General features: G+C 30.0%; 3 protein-coding genes across 3 annotated transcripts; 1 reads left to right on the forward strand and 2 right to left on the reverse strand.

Moving 5' to 3' along the window:
* Nucleotides 1–582: 582 nt before the first annotated feature.
* On the reverse strand, nucleotides 583–5,897 carry LOC103580364 (zinc finger-containing ubiquitin peptidase 1). The gene is made up of 5 exons (XM_053743259.1): nucleotides 5,650–5,897; nucleotides 5,120–5,400; nucleotides 4,048–4,348; nucleotides 2,805–3,990; nucleotides 583–2,727 (listed from the first exon to the last, which is right to left on the reverse strand). The coding sequence occupies exons 1-5, from the start codon at nucleotides 5,691–5,693 to the stop codon at nucleotides 2,683–2,685; spliced, it is 1,857 nt and encodes a 618-aa protein (XP_053599234.1). The 5' UTR covers nucleotides 5,694–5,897; the 3' UTR covers nucleotides 583–2,682.
* A 4,554-nt stretch (nucleotides 5,898–10,451) lies between these two features.
* On the forward strand, nucleotides 10,452–21,895 carry LOC103580363 (reversion-inducing cysteine-rich protein with Kazal motifs). Its single transcript, XM_053743258.1, has 7 exons — nucleotides 10,452–10,691; nucleotides 14,874–14,926; nucleotides 17,236–17,319; nucleotides 17,458–17,494; nucleotides 17,566–17,913; nucleotides 17,998–19,811; nucleotides 20,444–21,895. Exons 1-7 carry the CDS (start codon nucleotides 10,616–10,618, stop codon nucleotides 20,825–20,827), a joined length of 2,796 nt encoding a protein of 931 aa, XP_053599233.1. The 5' UTR covers nucleotides 10,452–10,615; the 3' UTR covers nucleotides 20,828–21,895.
* A 203-nt stretch (nucleotides 21,896–22,098) lies between these two features.
* On the reverse strand, nucleotides 22,099–24,236 carry LOC103580362 (mitotic spindle assembly checkpoint protein MAD2B). The gene is made up of 3 exons (XM_008562083.3): nucleotides 24,035–24,236; nucleotides 23,675–23,969; nucleotides 22,099–22,477 (listed from the first exon to the last, which is right to left on the reverse strand). The coding sequence occupies exons 1-3, from the start codon at nucleotides 24,051–24,053 to the stop codon at nucleotides 22,171–22,173; spliced, it is 621 nt and encodes a 206-aa protein (XP_008560305.1). The 5' UTR covers nucleotides 24,054–24,236; the 3' UTR covers nucleotides 22,099–22,170.
* Nucleotides 24,237–24,721: the final 485 nt, after the last annotated feature.

Genomic DNA, 24,721 nt, shown 5'->3' on the forward strand with positions numbered 1-24,721 from the left:
AATCGTCAATTTTTTTTTTGTTAATTGAATTTTCATTAAAAATTAATGTTTTTGCAAATACTCTAATTAATGTAAAATGTATAGCAATTAATAAATGTAATAGAAATTAAAATTAATGATGGGTAAAATATGAAAAAAATAAATATATAATATTCTAACAAAGCATAAATTTTTATTGATGACAATTATTTATTTTAATTTATTAATTACACTAAATAGTAAATTAATTTGTTAATTAATTAATATAATAAATAAATAAATGAGTGCTTCTATTATGCGATTCCAATTATTTTAATTATTTAATTACAAAAACTTAACATTCATCACTTTTTTCTTGTCCAATTCCATCACAGACGTACAGTAATAAATAAATTAATTAATCACTTAATATAATTATTAATTTTAGTCTTAATTTTGATAACAGTCTAGAATATTTAATTTTTTTTTTTAAATAAATTAATTAATTGTGAAATTTTTTTTTAAGCGTTAATTAGATAAATAATTTATTTGTTTATTTATTAGTGACAATTTTTAATTTAATTAATTAATTATTTTTTTTAAGATTAATTATAATTCACAGCAAATTTACGTGGACTTACAAACTATAAAGGTCAATTGTGATTTAATATTTTTTTTTTTACTTAAAACTTTATTTAGTTATTAAATATACTCTTTATTTTAATTTTATTTATTGTTAATTATTAATTATTAATTATCAATTGTTAGTATGAAAGTATAATTTTACATATTTTATTTATTTTTTTATTTTTTAACCGTCAGATAATTCGTGATTTTTAGTTTCGTGAGGTAACGTGCACTTGTTATCTATTTTTTTATTTTTTTAATTGATTAAGTTCTTTAATAATTAGTCATACTTATTTGTATAATTAATTAAACTTATTGCAATTAATTAGTAATTGAAATTTAAGTAATTTGAATATATCGTGTCGATAATAAATAAATTAATTTATTAAATTTCAGATTTTATTTTAGGTTTGGTTAATTTTTAACGAGCGGTAAATTGAGAGAATAAATATTTAAATAGAGCTGATGGGAGAAACCGGAAGATGGTCTGTTTATTTTTAATAATTATTTATTTAATTAATAAACGAGTTGCTATTGATTTTATTAAACAAACAAATAAAACTCCCGGCAGATTATTTGTTTGTGTCTGAACATGACCGCTAGCGATCCGTCTTTCCGTTAAAAAAAAAACTTATAAATTACAATATTTATATTTTATTTATATCCTTCTAAGGCCCTCGGTAATTTAGATTTTAAATAAATATACTTTTATTTAATGAGTTATTGTTTGACTAAATTTAAATAATTATAAATCGATTTTATCTGACCGCTGGCCATTTTGCCCCAACTCGTCCTGTTTTTATTTAAATATTTTAATATTGTTGTTGTTTAAATAATAAAATAAAGTGTAAGCCGAGCACTGATTGGTTTATTTAAATAACAGGGATGATATTTATTTTGGGGCCTCATTTAAATTTATCGATAAAAGTGACAACGAGTGTTGGACGTTTTATCTTTTATTTTATCTCAAATAGTTTTATAATTAATTATTTATCTGAATGACTCTTGGACATGAACTTTGTTTGCTGATTTACAACCTGAGGCGCCTAAATTCAGGCCTTTTAGCTCGCCATTATTTTTTAATAAAACAATATCTATTTAAATATATAGAGTCCTTGTAACTCTGGCAATTTACCCAAAAAATAAAAAACAATATTTACTTTCAGTTTAATTATTTTGTCATCCCCCTTAAGAACTTGGCTTCCAAAAAATTATTCATCTCACAATTGAGTGATAATTTTCCGAAATAAAAATAATTTATTTATCGCGCCTTACGTCATTAAATTATCATATGAATTTTAAAAATTTTAGTTTAACAATAAATTTAAAAAATAATTATACTAATAGGGCTGGCAATCGGATAATTATCTATTTTAATCTATAAAGTAGGGGGTGAGGGAGTACCCCTAAGACCAAAATGTCAACAGTGAGTTTATTTTCACTACAATTTTTTTAGCCCCCACATTCGGTATCAATATGACCCAGGCACAAAAAAATTCAAAATCGAAACAAAATCAGCCACCCGAAAAAAATTATAAAAATAAATCTTCGCGATCCCAAATCTATTATTTGCTCAACCTCATGTGCTTCAGTATTAAAGACACGATATATCCATTTAAATATATCAACATTTTAATTTTTTTGTAGACCTGAGACTAAAAATAGTGACAAACACTGGATTGACATAATTATTGACTAATATTTATTACTTATTAATTACCATTACTTAATTAATCATAAAATACTGATTAAGATCAACGAATTTCTACCTTTCTAAATTAAAAAAAAAAAAAACAACATAAAAAAAAATTAAATTTATTTTAAAAAAAATTCACCAAGTCCAGCATCAGTGATTAGACAATAATTAAAAACAACAGTAAAAATACAGTACTAATTAAAAAAATAATAACATTGAGCAGCAGCTTGTTTTATATAAATGGACAGAAGTGATAGCTCAATCAATTAATTAACCAACAGACAGTACCGGTGATTAATTAACCGACATATTTCATAGTCAATAAATAATTTAAAGTTATAAATTATCTCATTAATAATTATAATTATAGACGTCATTGTTTTGATAATTTCAGCTAATTCTCACCTATCTTGTGGAATTCGAGTCGTTCTCAGCACTTTGCTCATCTAAAAATTCAAAAAAAGTATATAAATATATAAACAAATCAATGAGTATTTACTTATTTATAAAAATAAATATGAACCTGATAGCGCGATTCTGTTTCCATGGTCCCGACGACCGCGACAATCTGATACTGTCTGGCCTTCATGGCAGCTGTGGACTTTCTGATCAACCTCATGGCACCCGGAGCGCTGCTGGTGCTATTGAACTGACCCATTTGCGCGGGAGTGTGACTGGGATCGAGTACGAGCATCGTAATTGACCCATCCCTCAACTGCTCAACACCCATGATGGTCCTGCTGTGGCCCTGGTGCTGGAGGTACAGCGGAGGCTTGAAGTCATCAGCGCGTTGGAAGTACTGTAGGACCCATTGGAACATCTCGGGATGGCTGCCGTCTGGAGCCGTGGGCCTGTGGAAGTCGACGAGCTGGCAGCGTATCCTCAAACTTGACAGCAGAGTGACGACTTCAGTGGCTCCGATCCACTTTCGCGTGTTGACTAATTTACCCCCGAGCTGCTCCGCGCCCTGGACGTCGAAGCCCAGGGACCAGGCCCACTCGATCATCCTCTGGAGCCGCGATATCGAGGGCATTGAGCTCCGCATTGGGTTCGCCGTCGATCCAGCGGCCACTGAACTCCAGGCGCGATAGACTAGCTCATTGTACCCCGTGTGCTGAAGGAGAGAAGAAATCAGCATCTGGGTGTTTCTGTACCCGCATCCCCAGCCTTTGTCGCCGTAAGTTGACGCATAGTGGTCGACTGTTGAACACATCCAGGTGGTGATAACATTGTGGCAGGCTTGAGAGACCGCTCGGACCCGCGATACCAGACCCCGGGTACAGGAACTGCCGTCATCGATCCCGTTGTTCTCTGCGGCTTTGAGTTCTATCTGTCGCTCGTAGTAATCGGCGACTGACATTTCCCCCGCGTAGACGGCGCGCTGCATATTAGTGACACTTTGTTCTCTGAAGTTCCCCTGGTTGTCCATCCCGTACTGGGCGCGAAGCATCTCGAATTCTCGTTGCTCCCGGAGTTTCCGGACTTCTTTCTCCCGGCGCTCCATGTCTCGGGCCAGCAACCGGTCGCTTGAGGTCAGGGAGCTGTCAGCGACGTCTATTGGCGAGGGTGTGCTGCTTTTCTTGGCAAAGTGCTCTTCTATGTGGACGGTTAGCTCCTCGTTTGTGCGGAACGACGTGCTTAAGCAGACTGGACACGTTGGTGGGTCATTCGATGTCACTTCAGGAGTTGACGTCGTGCCTTTTGCTGGGCTGTAATTACGGATGTTTAAGGTAAGGAAGTTGATATAAAAGTAAGGGTTTAGTTACCTGAGAATATCTTTGTGCTCGATGTTGACATGTAGCTCAAGGTCCGAGGGATTGGGAAATGATGTGACGCAGAGAGGACAATTGTAAGAACCGTCACGAGTAGGCGGCGACTCCGGGGGAAATGAGGGCGATGTGAGGTCAAAGTGCTGCCGGTTGATGTGCTCCTCTAGCTTTGAGGGATTGTCGGAACTAAATGGACACATTGGGCATTCCTGAACACGTGGCTTTGGCGTTGCGTATGAACGTAATTGTAAATTTAAACTTGTACGTAATGGAGATCCGTGTCCTGCTGAATTTTCACCTGTGGTATCAAAATAAATTGATCATTAGATAGAAGAAAATTTTTTACGAAAAATTTTCAGACAGTATCCCCCACTTTTTTCAAAATTTTAAATTGTCAATAAGGTTTAAAAATTTTACGATTAATTTAAAAAAAATTCAAATATTAATTCAAAAAGGACGATTTCGTTGAGTATAGATTTTTAAAAAAATTTCTGTTGATGTCAATTGAGAGTCAAGCGAAATTTGAAAAATAAATTTCAATAAAATTTTCATGTCAATTTTATAATTAGAATTTTAAAGTTTATGATTCTGAAGTTAACAGACGTTTAGTAATTTTCGGACTTTTTTTCAACAGTTTAATTTAATAAAAAAAAATAAAAAAATGCACACGTAGAAAATGAAAAAAACTACAGGTGCAATTTTTCTAAATATTTTTTTTTTTACAATTTATCGTTCAAAGAAAAATCCAAAAATTATTATACTGGTTTGTCGATGTCTAATAATTTTTTGATTTTTTTTTAAACGATAAATTACAAAAAAAAAATATTTGAAAAAATTGCACTTGTAGTTTTTTAAATTTTCTACACGTGCATTTTTTTGTTTTTTTTTTTTTTTCTTTCGTGTAAACTAATGAGTGAAAAAAAAATTTGAAAGTTTCTAATTGTCTGTTAACTTCAGTCATCAATTTTTAAAAAATTAATAAATGAAATTTTGATACGCTCGTGACAGTGGTCATTGAAAATTTAAAAAAAGTGGGCTGCCCTTAATGTTGATATACTTATTTATTTACCATTGATACTAGTCGCCGGTGCATTATTATTATTAATATTATTGACATTTGATACCGAGGTATGATTTTTAGTCAAATCGTTTGACGAAGATGAAGATCTATTATTATAACTTGAAGATTCTCCATTTCGCGGTGATGATTCGCTCCAACCATTGACCATATGTTGACGTGTGAATAATGACGATGACGATGATGACAAATCTTGAGATTCTTCCTCTTTTATCGAGTCATCCATTAATGAGTCGTCGTCTATAAACGCCATCATGTCATTCTCGGGTGTACTGAAATGTAATTAATTAATTAATTGATAATTATTCATATTATATAACAAACTATATATATATATATATATATATATATATATATATATATATATATATATATATTTATATAGATATATATCACACAGATGCATAATTAAATTTAGCTGTCAAAATTAAAAAAAAAAGTAAATTTAAATGAAAAAAAAATTTCTTGATGTTTAGTTAATTAATTTAATAATTAATTATTTATATAAATTTTTTAATTACCATTTTCGTTTTCGTTTACACAAAGTCTGATTTTTTATAGTCATTATTGATTTACAAATTTTTGTTTACGATTTAGGCTGAGTTTTAAAAAAAATTGTTTATTTAAAATTTGAATTTTGGCGGAAAATTTAGCGAGTTTTTAAATAATTTTTGTTTTCATTCAAATTGATGGATAATTGATGTAATTTTGAGAAATTTTGTCAAGTACTGAGTATGGAGGTTAGTGTGAGTGCAGAGACTTTGATTATAAAAAAAAAAATGTGCGAAAGTGGACAGCTGTGAACGCAGTCGATAAAATCATTTTTCCCGCGTAAAAGTTTGAATTTTAAATGTGAATATTTCAATGAAATTGATATTAAATTAATTTTTGTTTTATTTTTAATGAAAATTTTAATTTTGGGATTGGGAAATTTTTTGAAAGAAAAATTTATCGGAAAATTGAAATAATTGGATGATAAAAAAATTTCAAAAGTAATTTTGATCGGAGTATTGAAAGAAAATTTAAAAAAAGACATTAAAATTTTCTTAGGTTTTTAAAAAAAATGTATGTTGAATCTTATATCATCTCCTCATTCCTCATTCCTCATCTCCTTTATGAATGAGAAAATCTAGATACAAGGACCCTTTGGCTTACACTAGACACTACACACCCCATTATATTACGAGGCTACTTTTTTCTAACTCATTTGATTAGTTCGCCTGATTTATCTTTATTGCTAAATGCATTTACGATTATAACTATCATCCCGAGGATTTCACTTAATCATTTACAATATTATTAACAGACCGTGACATTTAATTATTTAACTCGCAGTTCCTTCCTATTAAAAGCGAGTCAGTGTTTGATAAAATACAATGAAGGCAGTTGTTGTTAGTAAACCGTCAATTGATTTTTAAATATTTTAAAATGGGGTATTTTTTTTTAAATTAAAAATACCTCATAAATCGGGAACGCGGGTCTGAAAACTTTAAAATTTAAAAAAAGACGTATCGAAATTTTTGAACATTGTCTTTAAATAAATAAACAAACGTGAGTGTGTGTAGAAATAATAATAAATGTCTTGTTTAAATTTTTTGGCGCCCTTTGTCTTCTTTCTTCTTAATTATAAACAATAAATAAATATGCCAACTTCTTTTCTATTATCATCGACCGCGTGTTAATTATTTATTTTATTTTAAACAATTAATCGTCGAGTTTAAAAATGTTTTAATTATTTATTTTATTTATAAATATTTATTATTATTTAAATAATTTAAAAAATAAGATTCGCTGCTCTATTCATATATATATATTTAATATAAATTTTATTTTTAAAAATAAAATGACACATGACCGCGAGGGCGGGAAATATTTAAATAAATAAAATTAATAAATTTTTAATAAACAAAATAAATAAAGTCGCCTTAAACCAACTCTGGCTTTGGTGTCTGTTAGATTAATTTTTTTACATAAAATTATTTATTATTACAATAATTATCTAAACAACAAATTTCCTTAGTTACGTCTCAGTGTAATTATTTAAATTACTATAACTAAATATTTACCTGGGTGTCAAATAATCCAAATGTGCACTATTGACATGAACAAGCATTTCCGCAGGTGATATTTCTCCAAGATCGCAAAAAGGACAACTGGCAGCACCCTGAAGATGATATAAAACCATGTGAGATCTCATTTCTTCGTCATTGAATCCCTCGAGACCACAAATCTCACACGTGTATGTCATTTCCGGTGCTTTACACGTCGCCATATTTATTATATTATTATATCCTTCCTTATTTATTTATAATCTCTTCCTATTGGAAAAAACAACGACAATTTTATCACAAACTATGACTCTCTAAATATACAAGCGATAGATTTTAAAAATAAATCAATAAACCACCACTTAAATTTATAATTAATTATTTTTTTTTTCTCATATTTTTTAATCTTCATAATCTTGGCAGAGGAGCTCGAATCGATTGTTAACCAACAGTGCAATTAAAAAAATAATTGATCGAAAAAAAAATTTTTTTTAAATATATAAATGATGTTTTTAAAAATATATAAATATATGAGAAGACAAAAATAATAAATATATTTTTTTTCAAGGATATAAAAAATAAAATTACTTGTATGGTTGCTAAGTTGAATTGACCCATTTATAAATGAGACTCCAGGTCAAACTGTCACTCACTTCACTTTACTATTTTCATTATTATATATATATATATTTTATTTAATTATTAGAAAATGGTGTAATAAATAAAGTTCAGGCGATTTATTGATACGATGAAAAAAAATTTATATATATTTTTTTATTTAATTATTGAAACTGGAGTTATCGATGCGACTTAAAGGCGTCCGTGTTGGCTCAAAAGAACCGACACGGCGCCTTCCTCGACCCCATATGACAGATTATATCACCCCCGCGTTGGTACTTCCGCGAGTTGCCGAGTTCGACTTCGACCTACCCTCACGTAACTATTGTGTATGTGCATTACACAGAGATACTAGACACCCCGACTGTGCCAGACTCGCTGTCTACTCCTTTTATCGCTGGATGAGGGTTGAAAACTTTTTCGGGTTTAAATAATCGATTTACTCTAGTGGTAATAAAAATAATTTACTGGCTGCTGGTTAACTTTTTTATTATGTATATATTTATAAATATATGATTTTGAACTTTAGAACTAAATTTTGGTATATTTTTTATTTTGCACCTGGGCTAGAGCATGGATTTTATGACCGGAGTTTAAAAATATTTTTTTCCCGCCAAAAGGCAAAATTAGGAATTTGCGGGAATTTTTTTTGCTGTTTCGGGGAATCAGGAGATTCTGAGGACTGGAATTGTTGAATATGACCTTGGAAAAATTCAGTGGACACTTGAGTTGATGGATCAGATGATTGCCATGGTTCAGAAATAGTTTTTTTAAAAAATGGTGTGATAAAAAATAATCCTGAAGTTAGCAGATAATTAGTAATTTTCGGATTTTTTTTTCTCTAAGTTAATTACAAAAAAAAACAAAAACTAAAAAAATGCACATGTAGGAAATTAAAAAAACTATAAGTGCATTTTTTTTTAATATTTTTTTTTTTATCATTTATCATTTAAAATAACTTTCAAAAATTATTAGATGGCTAACTTACGATCCTGAAGATAACAAACAATTAACACTTTTTTGTTTTTTTTTTTTTTTTTTAGAAAATCAATTACAAAAAAAATAAATCTGAAAAAATGCACATGTAGGAAATTTAAAAAGCCACAGGCGCAATTTTTTCAAATATTTTTTTAAAAATAATTTATCGTTTAAAAATAAATTTTAAAATTTCAGCATCATAAAATGATTGAAATTTAATTAATTTATTCCATAAATGGTGAATGATCTTTTGAACTCAAAATTACTTTTTACTATTGCATTGAAGAAAAAAACAAAAAGAAATTTGTATTGACCGCCTATCAATCATAAGCACGTGATTAAATTGACAATTGAATTCATTAGCAATTATTCATTATCTTTATTTTTTAATGCGTTTTCCTTTGGTATTTAAATTACACATCACGTGAGACGATTGTTTTATACTCAATTATCTCAGTACATTTACATTTGCACTCAACAATGAGGAAATACAGACATTCCATCAAAGATCAATTCGTTGAGTAAAAAATATGAGAAATTTATTTTAAAATGATGATTAAATTTAACTGCAGCTAATATTTATAAATATGACTATTGATTGATGATATTTAGGGCATTGATATTATTATTATTATATATCTACATATTTATTTATTTTGTTGACTTATTTTTTATGAACAAGTGCCAGGAATCAACAGTTAGAGGAATCCTATCATCAGTATTCAGATCACGTACTGCAGAAGGTGCGTCCGTTCACGGAACTATTTATTTTACTTTTTTTTTTTTTTATTTTTTTAAAAAAATCTACTTAACTTTTTTTTTGTTAAATAAATAAATAAATTATTATTATTATTTTTAGTTAAATATTTAAATTAATGAGGCTCGTAAACTATCAACTTTACAGAAAATTTTATAGAAATCTTTTTTATAGAAAATTTTATACTCTATAAATCCATTCCTATACATTTTTACTGTATCTGTGATATTTTAGCTTGAATCTTTATTTATACTCTTCGATATAATGAATCGTAGAAAAATAAATTTCAAAAGTATTTTTTAAACTTCTGATCAAAATTATGGCGAAACCATGATAGATACGACAAAAATGCACATGACCAATTTTGTAGGGAATTAAATTTCCTGTAAAAAATGTCCTTATGACTTTTGATGTAAATTTAATATTTTCAAAAATATGACGAATTAAAGGAACAAAAAAAAATTGATCTCAAAAATTTCATTCAAATTGAACTTTAACTAAAATTTTATCGACAATTCGTAAACTACTGAGTCAAAATAAAAATACATAAGAATCTTTTTTATAGAAAATTAAATTCTCTACAACTTTGTTCTCATACATTTTTACTGTACTCTTGATATTTAGCCCGTAATTTTGATTACAAAACAGTATAAATTAAAACCGTTTTTTTTATTTTTAATAAAAAATTAAATAAACTTTTTTTGTCAACAAAGCACGTGTTTACACCCGCATCACATTCTCTTTAATCCTCTTCTCCTGCATCTTACCAGCTTCTCATCTCTATTCACAGTAATTCCCGACACTATCTCTGTCCCTCCTCCCTCTACTTTTATATTTTTTTTATCCATCCTCTTTTCTCTCAAAGCTTATTCTCAACGCCTCTAGAATACAAAAAGCTCCCAAGTCCAGAGTACTCAGTCGATCGAGACGCGTTGAACCAAACGCTTCTCGTCACATTATTTATTACCATAATTAAAATCACTTATATCCTCCCATAAATTTATCAACATGTAACAATTAATACACCCGTTAAATTATTTATTTTTTACTCCGAATTCATTTTTTAAAAAATAATTCAGTGCCAAAATGTGGGTTCAAAAATTTATTTATTTCTGCCCATGGATTTTATTTGGAATTTTTAATTTATCATACTCTTTACAAGGTAACTTATTTTTTACTCCATTTTTTTTTTTTTTTTTTTTTTTTTTTCAAAAAAAAAATTTTTAAATATTACATATGATAAATTCATTGAACCCATCGTCATAAGTATTCGTCATCACTCATATTAATGTATATAATAAAATATTGACGACAGCTTCCCGCCATAAGTTTTTTTTTTTTTTTTTAAATATTTTTACTACTGAATTTATCTCATACATATACATATATATATATATATATATATATATTTATTGCAATTATCATTTGTCTTAACATCCGGAATAAATAAAAAAAATTTTATATAAAAAAAAAATTTCCTGTCAAGAAATTAAATAATTAAATAAAATTTCAAATTTTTAATTTTTCGCGCCAAAAATTTTTTTGCACGCGTTAAAAAAAAAAAAAATAGACAAATTTCTATTAAAAAAAAAAAAAAAAATTTATAAACCAGGTAATGAAAATATTTAGAAAAAAAAAAATAAAATGTGAGAGTTATTTCACGCTCACTTTAATTTCTCGCGCGATCCATCCTTCTTGAATATATATATAAAGAATAAAAAGTATGAACTGCTCATTCAAAGTACATGGAGTCAACTTCTCGTTAGTAGATATGATTATAAATTGAGGATTTAAGTGACCCACATGTGTAAGATACATAAAAAAATAATAAAGTAAGAGATGAACGGCTATTGAATTTAAATATCTATATATAATAAATCTATTCATCGTTTATTATGAGTGATATATATTAAATATGGCAAACTTGTTTAATATATGATGCGGTAGCGGTAATTTTAGTGAAAACTAGTAGCGAGTGTCGGTTATTGCTGCCTGATTTGTTAAATTTAATTTACCACTTTTTATGATTTTATATTTTTATTTTTTTTTTATTTTAGTAGTGGATGTGGTAATTGCGTCATTTAAATATCTATGCAATTGAGTAAATTAGCGTTAAGTATTAAATTTTTTTTTTTATGTTTGAGAGTTAAGACGCAGGCATTAATTTCATTTTATTCTGGACATCTTTTGCATAAGTACTTTTTTTACGACGTGACTAAATTGTAATTAACCGAGGCTCAAATATACGAGCGTTAAAAAAAAAAAAAATTTATTTACAGTCGATGGGATTCGATCTGTGAACCTCAGGAAAATTGATAAAATTTTTACTTGTAATTAATTGTAGGGTAGGGGGGTCCTCAAATTTTTAGGGACCCATTTTTCCCCCCTTCCTTTATTAATAAGTGAGGAAAAAATTTTTGTAAGAATTTTAATTTAAATTTTTGAATCAGATAAAATTTGAATTTTTTTTTTATTCGGATGAAATTTGATCCGTAGATGAGGAAATTGTTCGTTAAAGTAATTTATTAATTGGGTATTTTTGATTATTTATAAAATATTTTATTAATTTTTACAAAAAAAAAAATTTATTTTTGAAAAGTCGTTTTGTGCTTTGGACTGGATTCGATCCGTGGACCTTAGGATTGTAGAAAAAAATTAAGGTTTGGATTTTAATTTTAAAAAATAAATTTTAAAGTGAATATAAATAATTTGGAGTAAAATATAATGAAAAATTTGAAGTATTATTAAAAAAAAATCAAAAAAATTTTGATAATAAAATTTCATAGATAAAAAAAAAATTTTAAATAATTTTTTAAATTTGAAAAAAATAAAAAATTAAATTTACATTCGAATTGTAAACCTCAGAATAATAAATAAAATTAATTAATAATAAAAATTTGATTTTAAATTTTTGAATCCGAAAAAATTTGAATTTTTTTCTTTACATAGACGGAATTTGATCCCTAGATCGAAAAATTATTAAAAAAAATTTTTTTTTAAAAATTAAAATTTCGCTTTGGACTGGATTCGATCCACGGACCTTGGAGTTGTAGAAAAAATTGGCGCTTCGTGTTTTAATTTAAAAAATCGTAATTTTAAAGGGAATATAAATTATCCAGAGTAAAATAAAATGAAAAATTTGAATTATTATTAGAGAGAAATAAAAAAAGGTTGATAAAAATGTTAAGTGTACTACTGAAAATTGAAAAATGATGAATGAATTGTTATTAAAATGATTAAAAAAGTGTGTTAAAAGTGTCTGTTATCTTAATAAATACCAGATATCACAGACATTACTCAAACTCGAATAAAACTCTCCAGACTACTCTCTTTGCGCTTAAATATTCACCACAACGTCTAATCTATTTTCGTTTATCCCACATCATAAGCCACAAAAATCCCGCGAGTTTTATTTTTTTGATACTTAAAATTTTACGAGCTCCCAACATCAAATTGGCAAAAATCCAAAAAATTAATAATTATAAATAAATTTTATATTTTACTTAAATAAAATTATTTTATTTTTATAGAATAAAATATAATATATAGACATTTATAAAACGGTCCAGCTGTGTAAACATGAAAATTCTTTAAAAATTTTTAAATATTTCCCGGAAGTAACAAAATTCAAGGGTCCAATGTTTACATTCTATAAATTTATTTTTTGAATATTGAATTTACATAGCAAAAAAAAAATATAAATTAGGAATGATAATAATGATAATAAATTAATAATAATAAAAATATTTAAAAATATGACTTGAAATGCCAGAACAATTTGCAGACTAATTGGCATCTATTAACTTAATTGTCTTGCTGTTTCGTTTGCAGAGAACTCAACATGCATCATTCAGTATCACTACAGTCTTAATAATTTTTTTTTTTTTTTTATTATTAATAAAATTTAATTTTTAAATATTTAAAAAAGCGCGCCATGGGACACAAAAAAATTTGTAAAGAAATTTTTTAAAAATTTTCTTAAAATCAGAAAAAAAATCAAGTCAGAGCCCGTGTTGCCCCGTAATTTTTTTTTTTTTTTTTTTTTTTAATAATAATAAAAGCCAATTTTCAAATATTTAAGGGCAGGCGCAATGGGGCGCCAAAAAATAAAAATTTCGATAAAAACCCGAACGAGCTCCAGTTTTTTTTTTAAATTTAAATAATTTAAAATTACGCGCCTCAGTATTTCGTTCGTCCATTCTCCTCTATCTATATTTATTTAAAATAATTTTTGTAACGTCACTTGTATAAATTTATTTATTTAAAAAAAAAATTTTCCACAATCATCGGGTCTATTTGACGATACTACAAAAGGTCGAATGAGTCAAACGAAAGTAAATCTACAATATTTCTCCCCTTGATTTTTAAACCAACTGTATAATGTAGAATGAATGAGCATTTCCTGTACAAGCATTTAGGTAACGTACTCGATCTACACCCGCACTGACACCCTTGCGACTCTTGAGAGCAACCGGGTCTGATAGTAGTCTCATTACATCTGCAGAGTATCTGGTCCTCGGTCTCTGGATTGGATCTCTGGTCTGTAGATCTCTGGATCTAGTATAGATCAGACGTCAAACGGTCCCGCATGTGGGGTCCACAAAGGGCCTACGTTATGACACGGGGCGTGCCTGTGACCGGCATCTTCTTTAAAGTCTCTCACGTCTCTTGTAACAAAACCATACGCTCCGTATTCTGCTTTTACTTTTCTTTACTTTTTTTATTTCTCTACTTATTCTATCCCCTATATACTACACTTACACCAATTTTTTCTACCACATGACCTACCTCTCTTATTACATCTCACAGAACATACGTAAAAATTAGTGACATATTTTTTACAACTGTTTAGTTTTACTTTTATAACTTGTCTGGATATTTCGTATATAAAATCGTGTTAGAAAAAATCCCATAGACTTTTTTTTGACTTTTAATTTAAATTACAGCGAAAGTATCAGAGATATAAAAAAAATTTATAGGAACATTTTTTTAGGAAATTTAATTCTCTACAAAAAAGTACAGAGGGACTTTTGACGTAAGTTCAATAGTTTAGAAGATATTTTAATTTTGCGTGTAAAAAATTTTTATTGTCAAATTTAATCAAATCATTTTTTTTAAATTTTTAATTATAACTTGTAAATTAGTGAGTTTAAGTAAAAGTACATAGATACCTTTTTTATAAAGAATTTAATCCTCTACAAATTTGTACATGTACATTTTTACTGTATCATTGATAGTTTAGGAGAAATTTTGATTTTAAGCAGGAGTATAAATTTAAAAATTGCGCGCCAAAAAAAATTGTTTTTTTTTTTTTTTATTAATTAATTAATTTTTTTTTTTACAGAAATTTCTTGTTGTTCAGTTGCAGAGGGTCTGTGTCGTAACGCATGTTCTGAGGTAACACATTTTTATATATATATTTTTTTTATATTTATCGAAGTTTTAACGAAGATCCGTTACCATGATCGATATATTTGTTAGCGAGATAACTTATCAGATAAAAATGACTTGATAGGAAGTAAACAAAGTATAACTTTCATGTTTAAAAGATCAAGAAGCTAGAGTTAAGATTTAAAAGATATATAAAGAAATGAAAATAAAAAAAAGGTGAAGATGGAATTATAAATGAAAAGTGACGAATCTCTGATGGTTTTGACTGTTGATGAGTACTTCCTCTGTTATTTTTGACAAACCGGATATGAATTTTATTTTTTTTTATTTTTTCCACTTAGAATTAATAAAATTTTCGAATTATTTCTTTAAAAATATTTTATTTTTTTATTTTTAAATAAAAAGTTTACGGAATTAGTAGGCACAAGATGTTTGCCTTAATTTTGAAATTAACGATTCAAATGATTGATATTACGGCGAAAATATTGGTTTTATCAGAAAAGTTTTCAAACAAAAGTTGTAGGAAATTTAAATTTCTAAAAAAAATCTCTCTTATAATTTTTTTAAACGACCAATATTTTCACCGTAATTCCTAAATTAAGATTTATAATAAATGATTAAAATTTTTGATAATTATCAATATCTGAATTTTGAAATTACGGCTTTCTTATTAGTCCTATGAAAAAATTATAAGAGACGTTTTTTTTATAAAATTGAATTTTGAACAACTTTTATTTGAAAAATTTTTTGATACAACCAATATATTCACCGTAATTCCAAAATTAAGATTCATAATGAATGATTCAAATTTTTGATAATTATGAAAATCTTAATTTCATAATTACGGCTTTCTTGTTAGTCCTATGGAAAAATTATAAGAGACATTTTTTTTTAAAAATTAAATTTTGAACAACTTTTATTTGAAAAATTTTTTGATACAACCAATATTTTTATCGTAATTCCAAAAATTTAACCCCATTGATTATTAATTATTATTTTTAAATTGAAAATCCTGGCCCTAGTAATTAGTAATTTTGATTTATGAGTAAATATATTTAATTTGAATGCTTAATACTTTTAAATACTTAAACAAACGTCACTTATTTTAATTTTTATTTTTATTTTGTCTTCTAAAAGTACTCTTGCGAGGGTCGCGAATTCACAGCTGAGGAAAAAATATAAAAGGAAGTTGTTGCTAATAATATCGCGGTTCAAATACCCGGCTCTCCAGTTAGATGCTTTAAAATTATTCAAAAGGTTTTTGAGAGGATAAATATTACAATTAATCATTTACAAACAACAATTATTATTTTTTAATTAACATCACACTAAAATTATAAATTTCTCCCAAACCATCAACGATACGGTAAAAATGTTTTAATACAAATTTGTAGGAAATTTAATTTCCTACAAAAAACATTTCCACATACTTCCACTAAAAACCAGTAGTTTATGAGTTACAACAAAAATTAAAAAAGAAAATCCATTTTAATAAATATTGCGATTTTATTTTCTTACTCTTCTTCAAACGACCATAGCTTCCACCCGATCAAACTTACATCGAAAGTTATCAGGACCTTTTTTGTAGAGAATTAAACGCTCTAAAAAATTGTTCCTTAACATTTTCACCGTATCTTTGATAGTTCTGCCGTAATTTCACTTCAAAGTCAAAAACTTCCCATGGGATTTCCGAGATTCATTGAACCGGTAATTTTTTTAAAATTCAAACAAAACTATCAAAGATAAAATAATAAGAATAGTAATAAATATTTAAATTAACAGGATTTTATACATTTTTTTTCAAAAGCTAGATAAACTGATAAAAGAACGTGACCCCTGACTTGTACTCTGAATTTAAGATAATCGTCGCTACTTATACATTTCCGTTTTCTATCCCCACAATACTTATATAATATATAAAATTTATACAATCCATCTTATTATCTTATATATTACATTCACAAAAGCATTTGTATTACATACACTAGTTACATTACATATATATATAAAGTTATAACTCAGCTCGAGCCTTCTCCGACTCATAGTTATATGCAACAATATACGTGACACATACTAATATAATGTAAATACCATAAGAAAAACGTCTATTGAATCTCCAATGAGGACTCGAGTATAAACAAATTTTTTATCAACTTAATGTATGCACTATTAGCTCATGTCCCTTTTTTTATTTTTTCTCATCAATTGATATTCTGTCGTAGAACAGGATATTGCTACAACCTACGACTTAAAAAACATGACCAAGTTTTTAAATGTTATCTCATATGTATATGTTTTATTTTTTGTTATCAAAGATTTCATTGGTCGCCATAGGAGCCGATTCCGAAGCGCGTGAAAATGTCAGCTCGAGATTGACCGAAGTCTGTTCCCATGAAATGGTAAATACTTTTATTAAGTGCATTTCTATTCTTCCTTTCCATGCCCATTATGTCCTTTCTTCTCCAAATCGATCGATCTACAGCCGATTTCCACTTCGTTATTGTGCGGAATTAAAAAAAAAAATTTCTATTTTCTAGACGGAATTCTGGGCATGCGTAAATTCAACTTTGACTGGTAGGTACAAAATTGCTTTGAACTGTGGCCTTAACAGCTAAAGATAAAAAATAATAATAATAATATTTTAGAGGCTGATAATAATGGAGACTGGGTCGGCAGAAGCTGCTGCCACTTAGCGCAGTATCCCCTGTGTCAGTCATCTTGTGCATTAGCAGGCTCACGGATGCATTTAGAAAATTCCTGCCGTCCGAGTGATGAATTGGAATTCTATTCATGCTTAGAAAGACGGGAAGAGGGTGAAAGTTGCTGCAGCAATGTTTCCAACACGACGTGCCGCTCTGTTTGTCGTGATTTATTTCATAAACCGGGCAAGCAATTCAGTCTAAAATTGTACAGTAGCAAGGGTTGCTTTCATCAAGTGCCAAAGTGCTTGAAAGCAGTCGCCGAGGCAGCGAATCCTGAAAATCCAAAGCAGTGTAAGCATACGCCCCAAGAAATTACGATAAGATTTATTTACCAGCGAATTTGTTACTGATGCTAATTTCCGTGACCTGTTTCAGACTTGAACTGCTGTAAGGAAGCAACGACGCCTGGTTGTCTGGATGCTTGTAGGAAGGTTTTGTTCAGTGCATCATCAATTCGCGATATTCTGGATACGTTGGAAGAGAAATGCGGACAAGTTAAGCCACATATGCCTCTGTGGAGCTGCATTCTGCAGACAACTCCAATAAAACCATCGCGGGTACCGCTGGATATTGGGAAGCTGACGTGTTGTTCGCGAGCTGCAAGTACTAATTGTCAGAGTCTATGCTGGAAAGCGTTCCAAGCTGATTGGGAAGTCGCTTGGTCGCAAATGGAGACTGAGTGCTTGTCTTCTGCGAATGAAGCAGACTTGCGTCGGTGTATTGAAGACTCGGAAGAACCGTGCGAAATAGGCTGCACTGGGTTGTCTTACTGCACGAAGTTCAACAACCGGCCGGTTAACTTGTTTAGGTCGTGTTCGAAGTCAGCTGATGACGCAGCACGCTGGGAAGCTGACCATTGGGCCCGTGGGGGAGTGATCCGGGGTCTGGGTGTTCCGGTTCGTGCGGATCCTTCGTGTCCTTTGGAGTCATTGCGTGCCGCGGCGTGTGTTCTCCAGTTAAGGCCTTGCGAGAATCGTGTTCATGAGACCCAGCTGTGTCGGGAAGACTGCCTAGAACTGATGGCCAATTGCGTTGATTGGACGGCAATAGGGCGAACTCATACGGCGGCGAGTCTCTGTGCCAAGTTGTCTCCACCGAGACCCGGGATGCCTTGCGTTTCTTTGAGGCCGTTTATGGAAGAGGCTCAGGATGAAGAAACTTTCGGTGGGATTCTACCCGCGGCAGACGTTTCGACTCCTTGTAAACGGAATCCTTGCCCTGATGATCAAGTCTGCGTTGTCACGCCCAATGATAGCAAACTGTACAAGTGCGTCGCCTCGTGTACTTTGGGGGAAATGTCGCGATTGCTAGTTCCTTTGAATACTTGGGTCCAGATACCACGAATTGACCAGCAAGGATGCCATCGCGTCTGTCAGTGCACTTCTAATGGGCTAGAAAAGTGTAAAACACTCAACTGTTACAACCCTAATTCCTGCTGGGTTCAAGATCGCTTCGTAGCTCATAGGACCAACTTTTTCCTGGACTGCAATCCGTGCCACTGCTTCGAAGGTGAAGTTACTTGCTCAAGGAAAACGTGTACTGAGTTGCGCGTTCCTTCACTGCCATGTGACTGTCCTGCGCACTATGTCCCAGTTTGCAGCCGGCTTGGAGTCACTTATGCGAGCGCGTGCTTAGCCAAGTGCACGGGACTATCTTCCACGGAAATTCAATTCGGAAGTTGCTCGTCCATTGATCCATGCCAACCGAATCCATGCAAGACCAATGAAAGATGTCTGCGCAAACCACGTGTCTGTTTATCGCCAATCCACAAACCTTGCAGACAATACGAATGCATTTCCATGGATTGCGATCTTCGGAGTGCTGACGGGGATCCAGTCTGCGATCGGGACAACCGTCAGCACAATTCCTCATGTGCTTTAGTAAAATCCGGGGCTATTCTGGCGTACCACGGGCCTTGTTTGCGGGGATGCAGTCTTCGGGGGCCGATTTGTGCCGTGAATGGTGAAGTTTACAGCAGCGAGTGTGCTGCCTGGGCTGATAGGACTATTGTCGACTACGTGGGAACTTGCGTTGCCGTGGGTGTGATCGGCGATCGAAACATTCCTAGATGTGGTGACAATGTCAAGTGTCCTAGACTAAATCCTGCGAATTGCATTGGCGTTACTCCTCCAGGAAGTTGCTGTCCAGTTTGTGGCGGCGCTGCCCGGATATTTTACTCCAAAAAACAGGTAAATCACATTACTGTTCCCCATTAAAAAAATCCATATGAGAATCCAGCCTAGATTCATATGTGGGTTCCTATATGGCGTTTTCGGATGGATTCCCATATGGTTTCTTATAGGAATCCAGCATAGATCTCGATATAGATTTTCACATGGGTTTCTATGGGAATCCACACCATGCCAAATCCATATGGAAATCTAGTATGGATTCCCATGCGGATTTTTTCGATGATTTCCTATGAGGATTCGCATCATGTTAAAATCCATATGGGAATCTCGTATGGTTTCCTACATGGATTCCCATATAGAAATGCAAGTACCTACAATTTCCTATGTGGATTTTCCATATGCAATCCAGATACCTATGGATTCCCGTGTGGGATTCCACATCCCATGGATTTCCATGTGGGAATCCAGATACCCATAGATTTCCATATGGGAATCCAGATACCCATGGTTTCATACATAAATTCTTTTATAAATCCATATAATCCTATATTAATTCCCATGGATTCATACATAAATCCATACTTTTCCATATAGATTTCTATGAGTTCCCATGCAATCCCCCGTGGATTTTTTTGATAAGTTCACTATTGAGAGACAAACTGACACTAATATTACTGTTTACTTTAAAGTTGGATCGGATTTACTACATGATGGAAGAAGAAGCCGACAAAGATGCCGTCACACTCGACAAACTTCTTCTGGCCCTAGGAAGACAAATTCAAGTAGCCCAGTGCTCATTGCGCGGGCACGTTACCCCAGAGAATGACATATTCGTCATTGTTCAGTCAACGGTAAAAGAGCCGTCGGCTTTGCAATTGAGAGCTTGCATCGCGGAAACCGAGAAACTCATCGTCCGAATCAGTGAACGCAGTTCCAAAGTCGTCGCTGAAGTGCCCCTGGGATCCTTAACCCGAGCAGAAATCGCTCATGGACACGTTTCTACGGCTACTTCACCAGTTTCCTCACTCGCGATGACGATTCTGTTCTACGTTATCATCAAATTTTTTGCGTAAAATACAACGCAATAATTTTTTAACCATTGGCGCCCTCTGTGGCTGCCAAGTGTTCAAGTCTGTGATCCTTCTAGTGCCTATACTTAATTTTATTTAGATTGTTCACTTTTTTTTTAATTTTATATGTAATTAGTATTTTTTAAAAATCTTGTACTGCCAAAGAAATATTATTTACGCGTATTGGTTTGTTTGTTTTATTTAAAAATAAGATTATTTGCGTATAATTTTTTTAATTATTTGACTTATTGATATGAATTTATTGTTACTGTGTGTTCTAGTTATTAATTATTGTGTAATTAAAAATTTTTATTATTATAATTATACTTTAAGGGGAAAGGGTCTGATAAAAAAAAAAAGAGGATATGTGATTTTTTTTTAGAGAAGCTTCTTTTTTAAAATTCTCAAAATTTGTGACACTATTAAGCGACATTCCAAGAATATCCTGCTAAATTTTCAGAAAAAAATATTTAAAAATAAGCCAGTAGTAGTGGGGAGAGACGAGTCACTTGAAAAAAGTCTCCATGCCGTAGGCAGGATAACTCATGACTGCCTCATCTGAAATAAAAAAACCAAAAAGATTTCTTTAGTACACAAGTTTATCTTAGATTTGAACGAAGGATTTTTTTTTTCAATAACTACTTACTTTTTAATAAAACAAAAGGAGCAATTTTTGGGAAAAATCATAGTTTTTTTATTGCACCTTTACCAAAAATTCAAAAATGAATATTTTGTTTATTCCTTGATTCAAATCCAAGATAAACTTGTGTTCTAAAGAAATCTTTTTGGTTTTTTTATTTCAGATGAAGCAGTCATGAGTTATCCTGCCTACGGCATGGAGACTTTTTTTTGACTCGTCTCTCCCCACTACCACCGGCTTATTTTTCAATATTTTTCTCCAAAAACTTAGCAGGATATTCTTGGAATGTCGCTTAATAATGTCACAAATTTTGAGAATTTTAATAAACAAGCTCCTCTGAAAAAAAATATCACATATCCTATTTTTTTTTGTATCTCAGACCCTTTTCTCCCTGAATAAGAATATTGAAATATGTATTTGTAAATTTTGTTAACTATTATAAAAACTACTAAGAAAATAAAAATAATTTTTTTAATAATTAAAATTAATGTAAATAATTTGTTAAAATTAAAAACAAAATTTCTTCTGTTAAAAGAATAAATTTACGATTACAACCAGAACCGTAATGAGTGGCCATTTTAAAATCAAACGCCATCTTGTTGTCAAACTACTGATCCAAGTAAAACTGAATATAAATTAAATTTGTATTGGAAAATATATTTTTAAAAATATAATTAATTAAAAACTAGTAAATTTGTGTACTGATTTATTTCTTCAAAGGATTAGAAGTCACTGCATATATTTGTAAGCCTAGATATTCTGTTTTTATTGTCTTTAATGGTAATAAATAACTAGTGTCCTGAGTTAATGAGCCTGCGGGTTCTTTACTGATCCATGGAAATTCCAGACACTGTGGATTCTCACTAAGGCCGATGTGGGCTGACTCATTTGTTTCTATTTCAATGAAAAATGTGCGATCTTCCGGTAATTTATGTAAGTAATTATCGGACATTAGTAACTTGAGAGTTAGTTCTCGTAGCGCGTCTTCCGTTTTCAAAAAATACGGATCTTTTCTATAAAATTAAAAATATATAATTTATATATTTATTTTTTATCGGGGTATTTTAGAGGGATAAACTTCATAATAATTTCTGATTAAAAACTTCGATTGAATCTGATTGGAAAATTCTAATCAGATTTAATCGGAAATTATTGAGAAAAATTTTATTTCCGGTGAAAATATATCTATTGGACTTAATCGGAAAATTCAGAACGAATTCGATTGAAAATTATTCAGAAATCGGAAAATTATTAAGGAAAATTTTAATTTTCGGTGAAAATCGGATTTGAATATTTCTATTGGACTTAATCGGAAAATTCAGAGTGAATTCGATGGAAAATTAATCGGATATCGGAAAATTATTAAGGAAAATTTTCATTTTCGGGGAAAATAGGATTTGAATATTTCTATTGGACTTGATCGGAAAATTCCGAATGAATTTGATTGGAAATTGGAAATTCATTTAAAATATTTCAATCGGAAAATTATTGAGAAAAATTTTATTTCCGGTGAAAATATATCTATTGGACTTAATCGGAAAATTCAGAATGAATTCGATTGAAAATTTTTCAGAAATCGAAAAATTATTAAGGAAAATTTTAATTTTCGGTGAAAATCGGATTTGAATATTTCTATTGGACTTAATCGGAAAATTCAGAGTGAATTCGATGGAAAATTAATCGGATATCGGAAAATTATTAAGGAAAATTTTCATTTTCGGGGAAAATAGGATTTGAATATTTCTATTGGACTTGATCGGAAAATTCCGAATGAATTTGATTGGAAATTGGAAATTCATTTAAAATATTTCAATCGGAAAATTATTGAGAAAAATTTTATTTCCGGTGAAAATATATCTATTGGACTTAATCGGAAAATTCAGAATGAATTCGATTGAAAATTTTTCAGAAATCGAAAAATTATTAAGGAAAATTTTCATTTTCGGTGAAAATCGGATTTGAATATTTCTATTGGACTTAATCGGAAAATTCAGAGTGAATTCGATGGAAAATTAATCGGATATCGGAAAATTATTAAGGAAAATTTTCATTTTCGGGGAAAATAGGATTTGAATATTTCTATTGGACTTGATCGGAAAATTCCGAATGAATTTGATTGGAAATTGGAAATTCATTTAAAATATTTCAATCGGAAAATAATAGAGTTTCAGTCAAATTCAATCGGAGTTTTTAATCAGGGAAAAACTTACTCATTATCTGTGATGCGGAAATTAAACAAATCAAAGACGAATTTTTCAATCTGTTGGTCTCCCTCGCAAATTACAAAATTAATTTTTTTAATTGACGTCACATCGAAATTTAATAATTCCCTGATAGATAATAAAATATTCTTAAAATACTCATTGACCTCCGGATGCTCTGATTTATAAACAGCGGAGCTGTAGATTTTTTTTTTAGTAAATATTTCACGTGGGTACAACTGACGTGCGTAGAGAATGTTATTAAAAGATATTTCCAATAATTCCAATAAAATATCACAACTAACTGTAATTTATAAACCTCATGAGTTTTAAAAATAAATTTCAAATATGAAAAAAAAAATTTCTAACCTATTTGACACTGCGACATTTTTTTTTAAATTAAACAGAACTTCTTGTAATTATTAAAGTGATTAATCAATTAATCAGTTGATTAATTATAAAAAATTTGGATTTCATCACAAAATATTTTTATTAATATATATTACACTTATACATTCGATAAAATATATGCTTTTCATTTTTATTTACATCGGAGTGTTTACAATGTGGCTGTCAGTGGCGCGAATTTATAATTTTTGAAAATGAATCTGTGTCCAGTTGGTAACGTATTTTTCCATGAAATTTTTTTTGAAAAATTTTTCTTCATGAATTTTCATTGTTGTGATTTTTTCTGACAAAATTTTCTACAGATACAGAAATAAGTTGACGTCTGATAATTTTTTAATTTTGTTTAAAATGATAAATGATAAAAAAAAATATTTCAAAAAATTGCAGTTACAGCTTTTTTAATTTTCTACATGTGCATTTTTTTAGTTTTATTTTTTTTTTTTAAATTAAACTGTTGAAAAAAAAAATTCAAAAATTCATGATTGTCTGTTAACTTCAAATGATACTGAAATTAGCCGGCAAATTTTTGGATTTTTTTAAAAACGACAAATTATAAAAAAAAAAAATATTTAAAAAAAATTCACCTTTAGTTTTTTCAATTTTCTACATGTGCATTTTTTTATTTTATTTTTTTTTTCATAATTTATC

The sequence above is a fragment of the Microplitis demolitor genome, chromosome 2 (assembly GCF_026212275.2).
Source record: "Microplitis demolitor isolate Queensland-Clemson2020A chromosome 2, iyMicDemo2.1a, whole genome shotgun sequence".
In the NCBI taxonomy this organism is placed as follows: Eukaryota; Metazoa; Arthropoda; class Insecta; order Hymenoptera; family Braconidae; genus Microplitis; species Microplitis demolitor.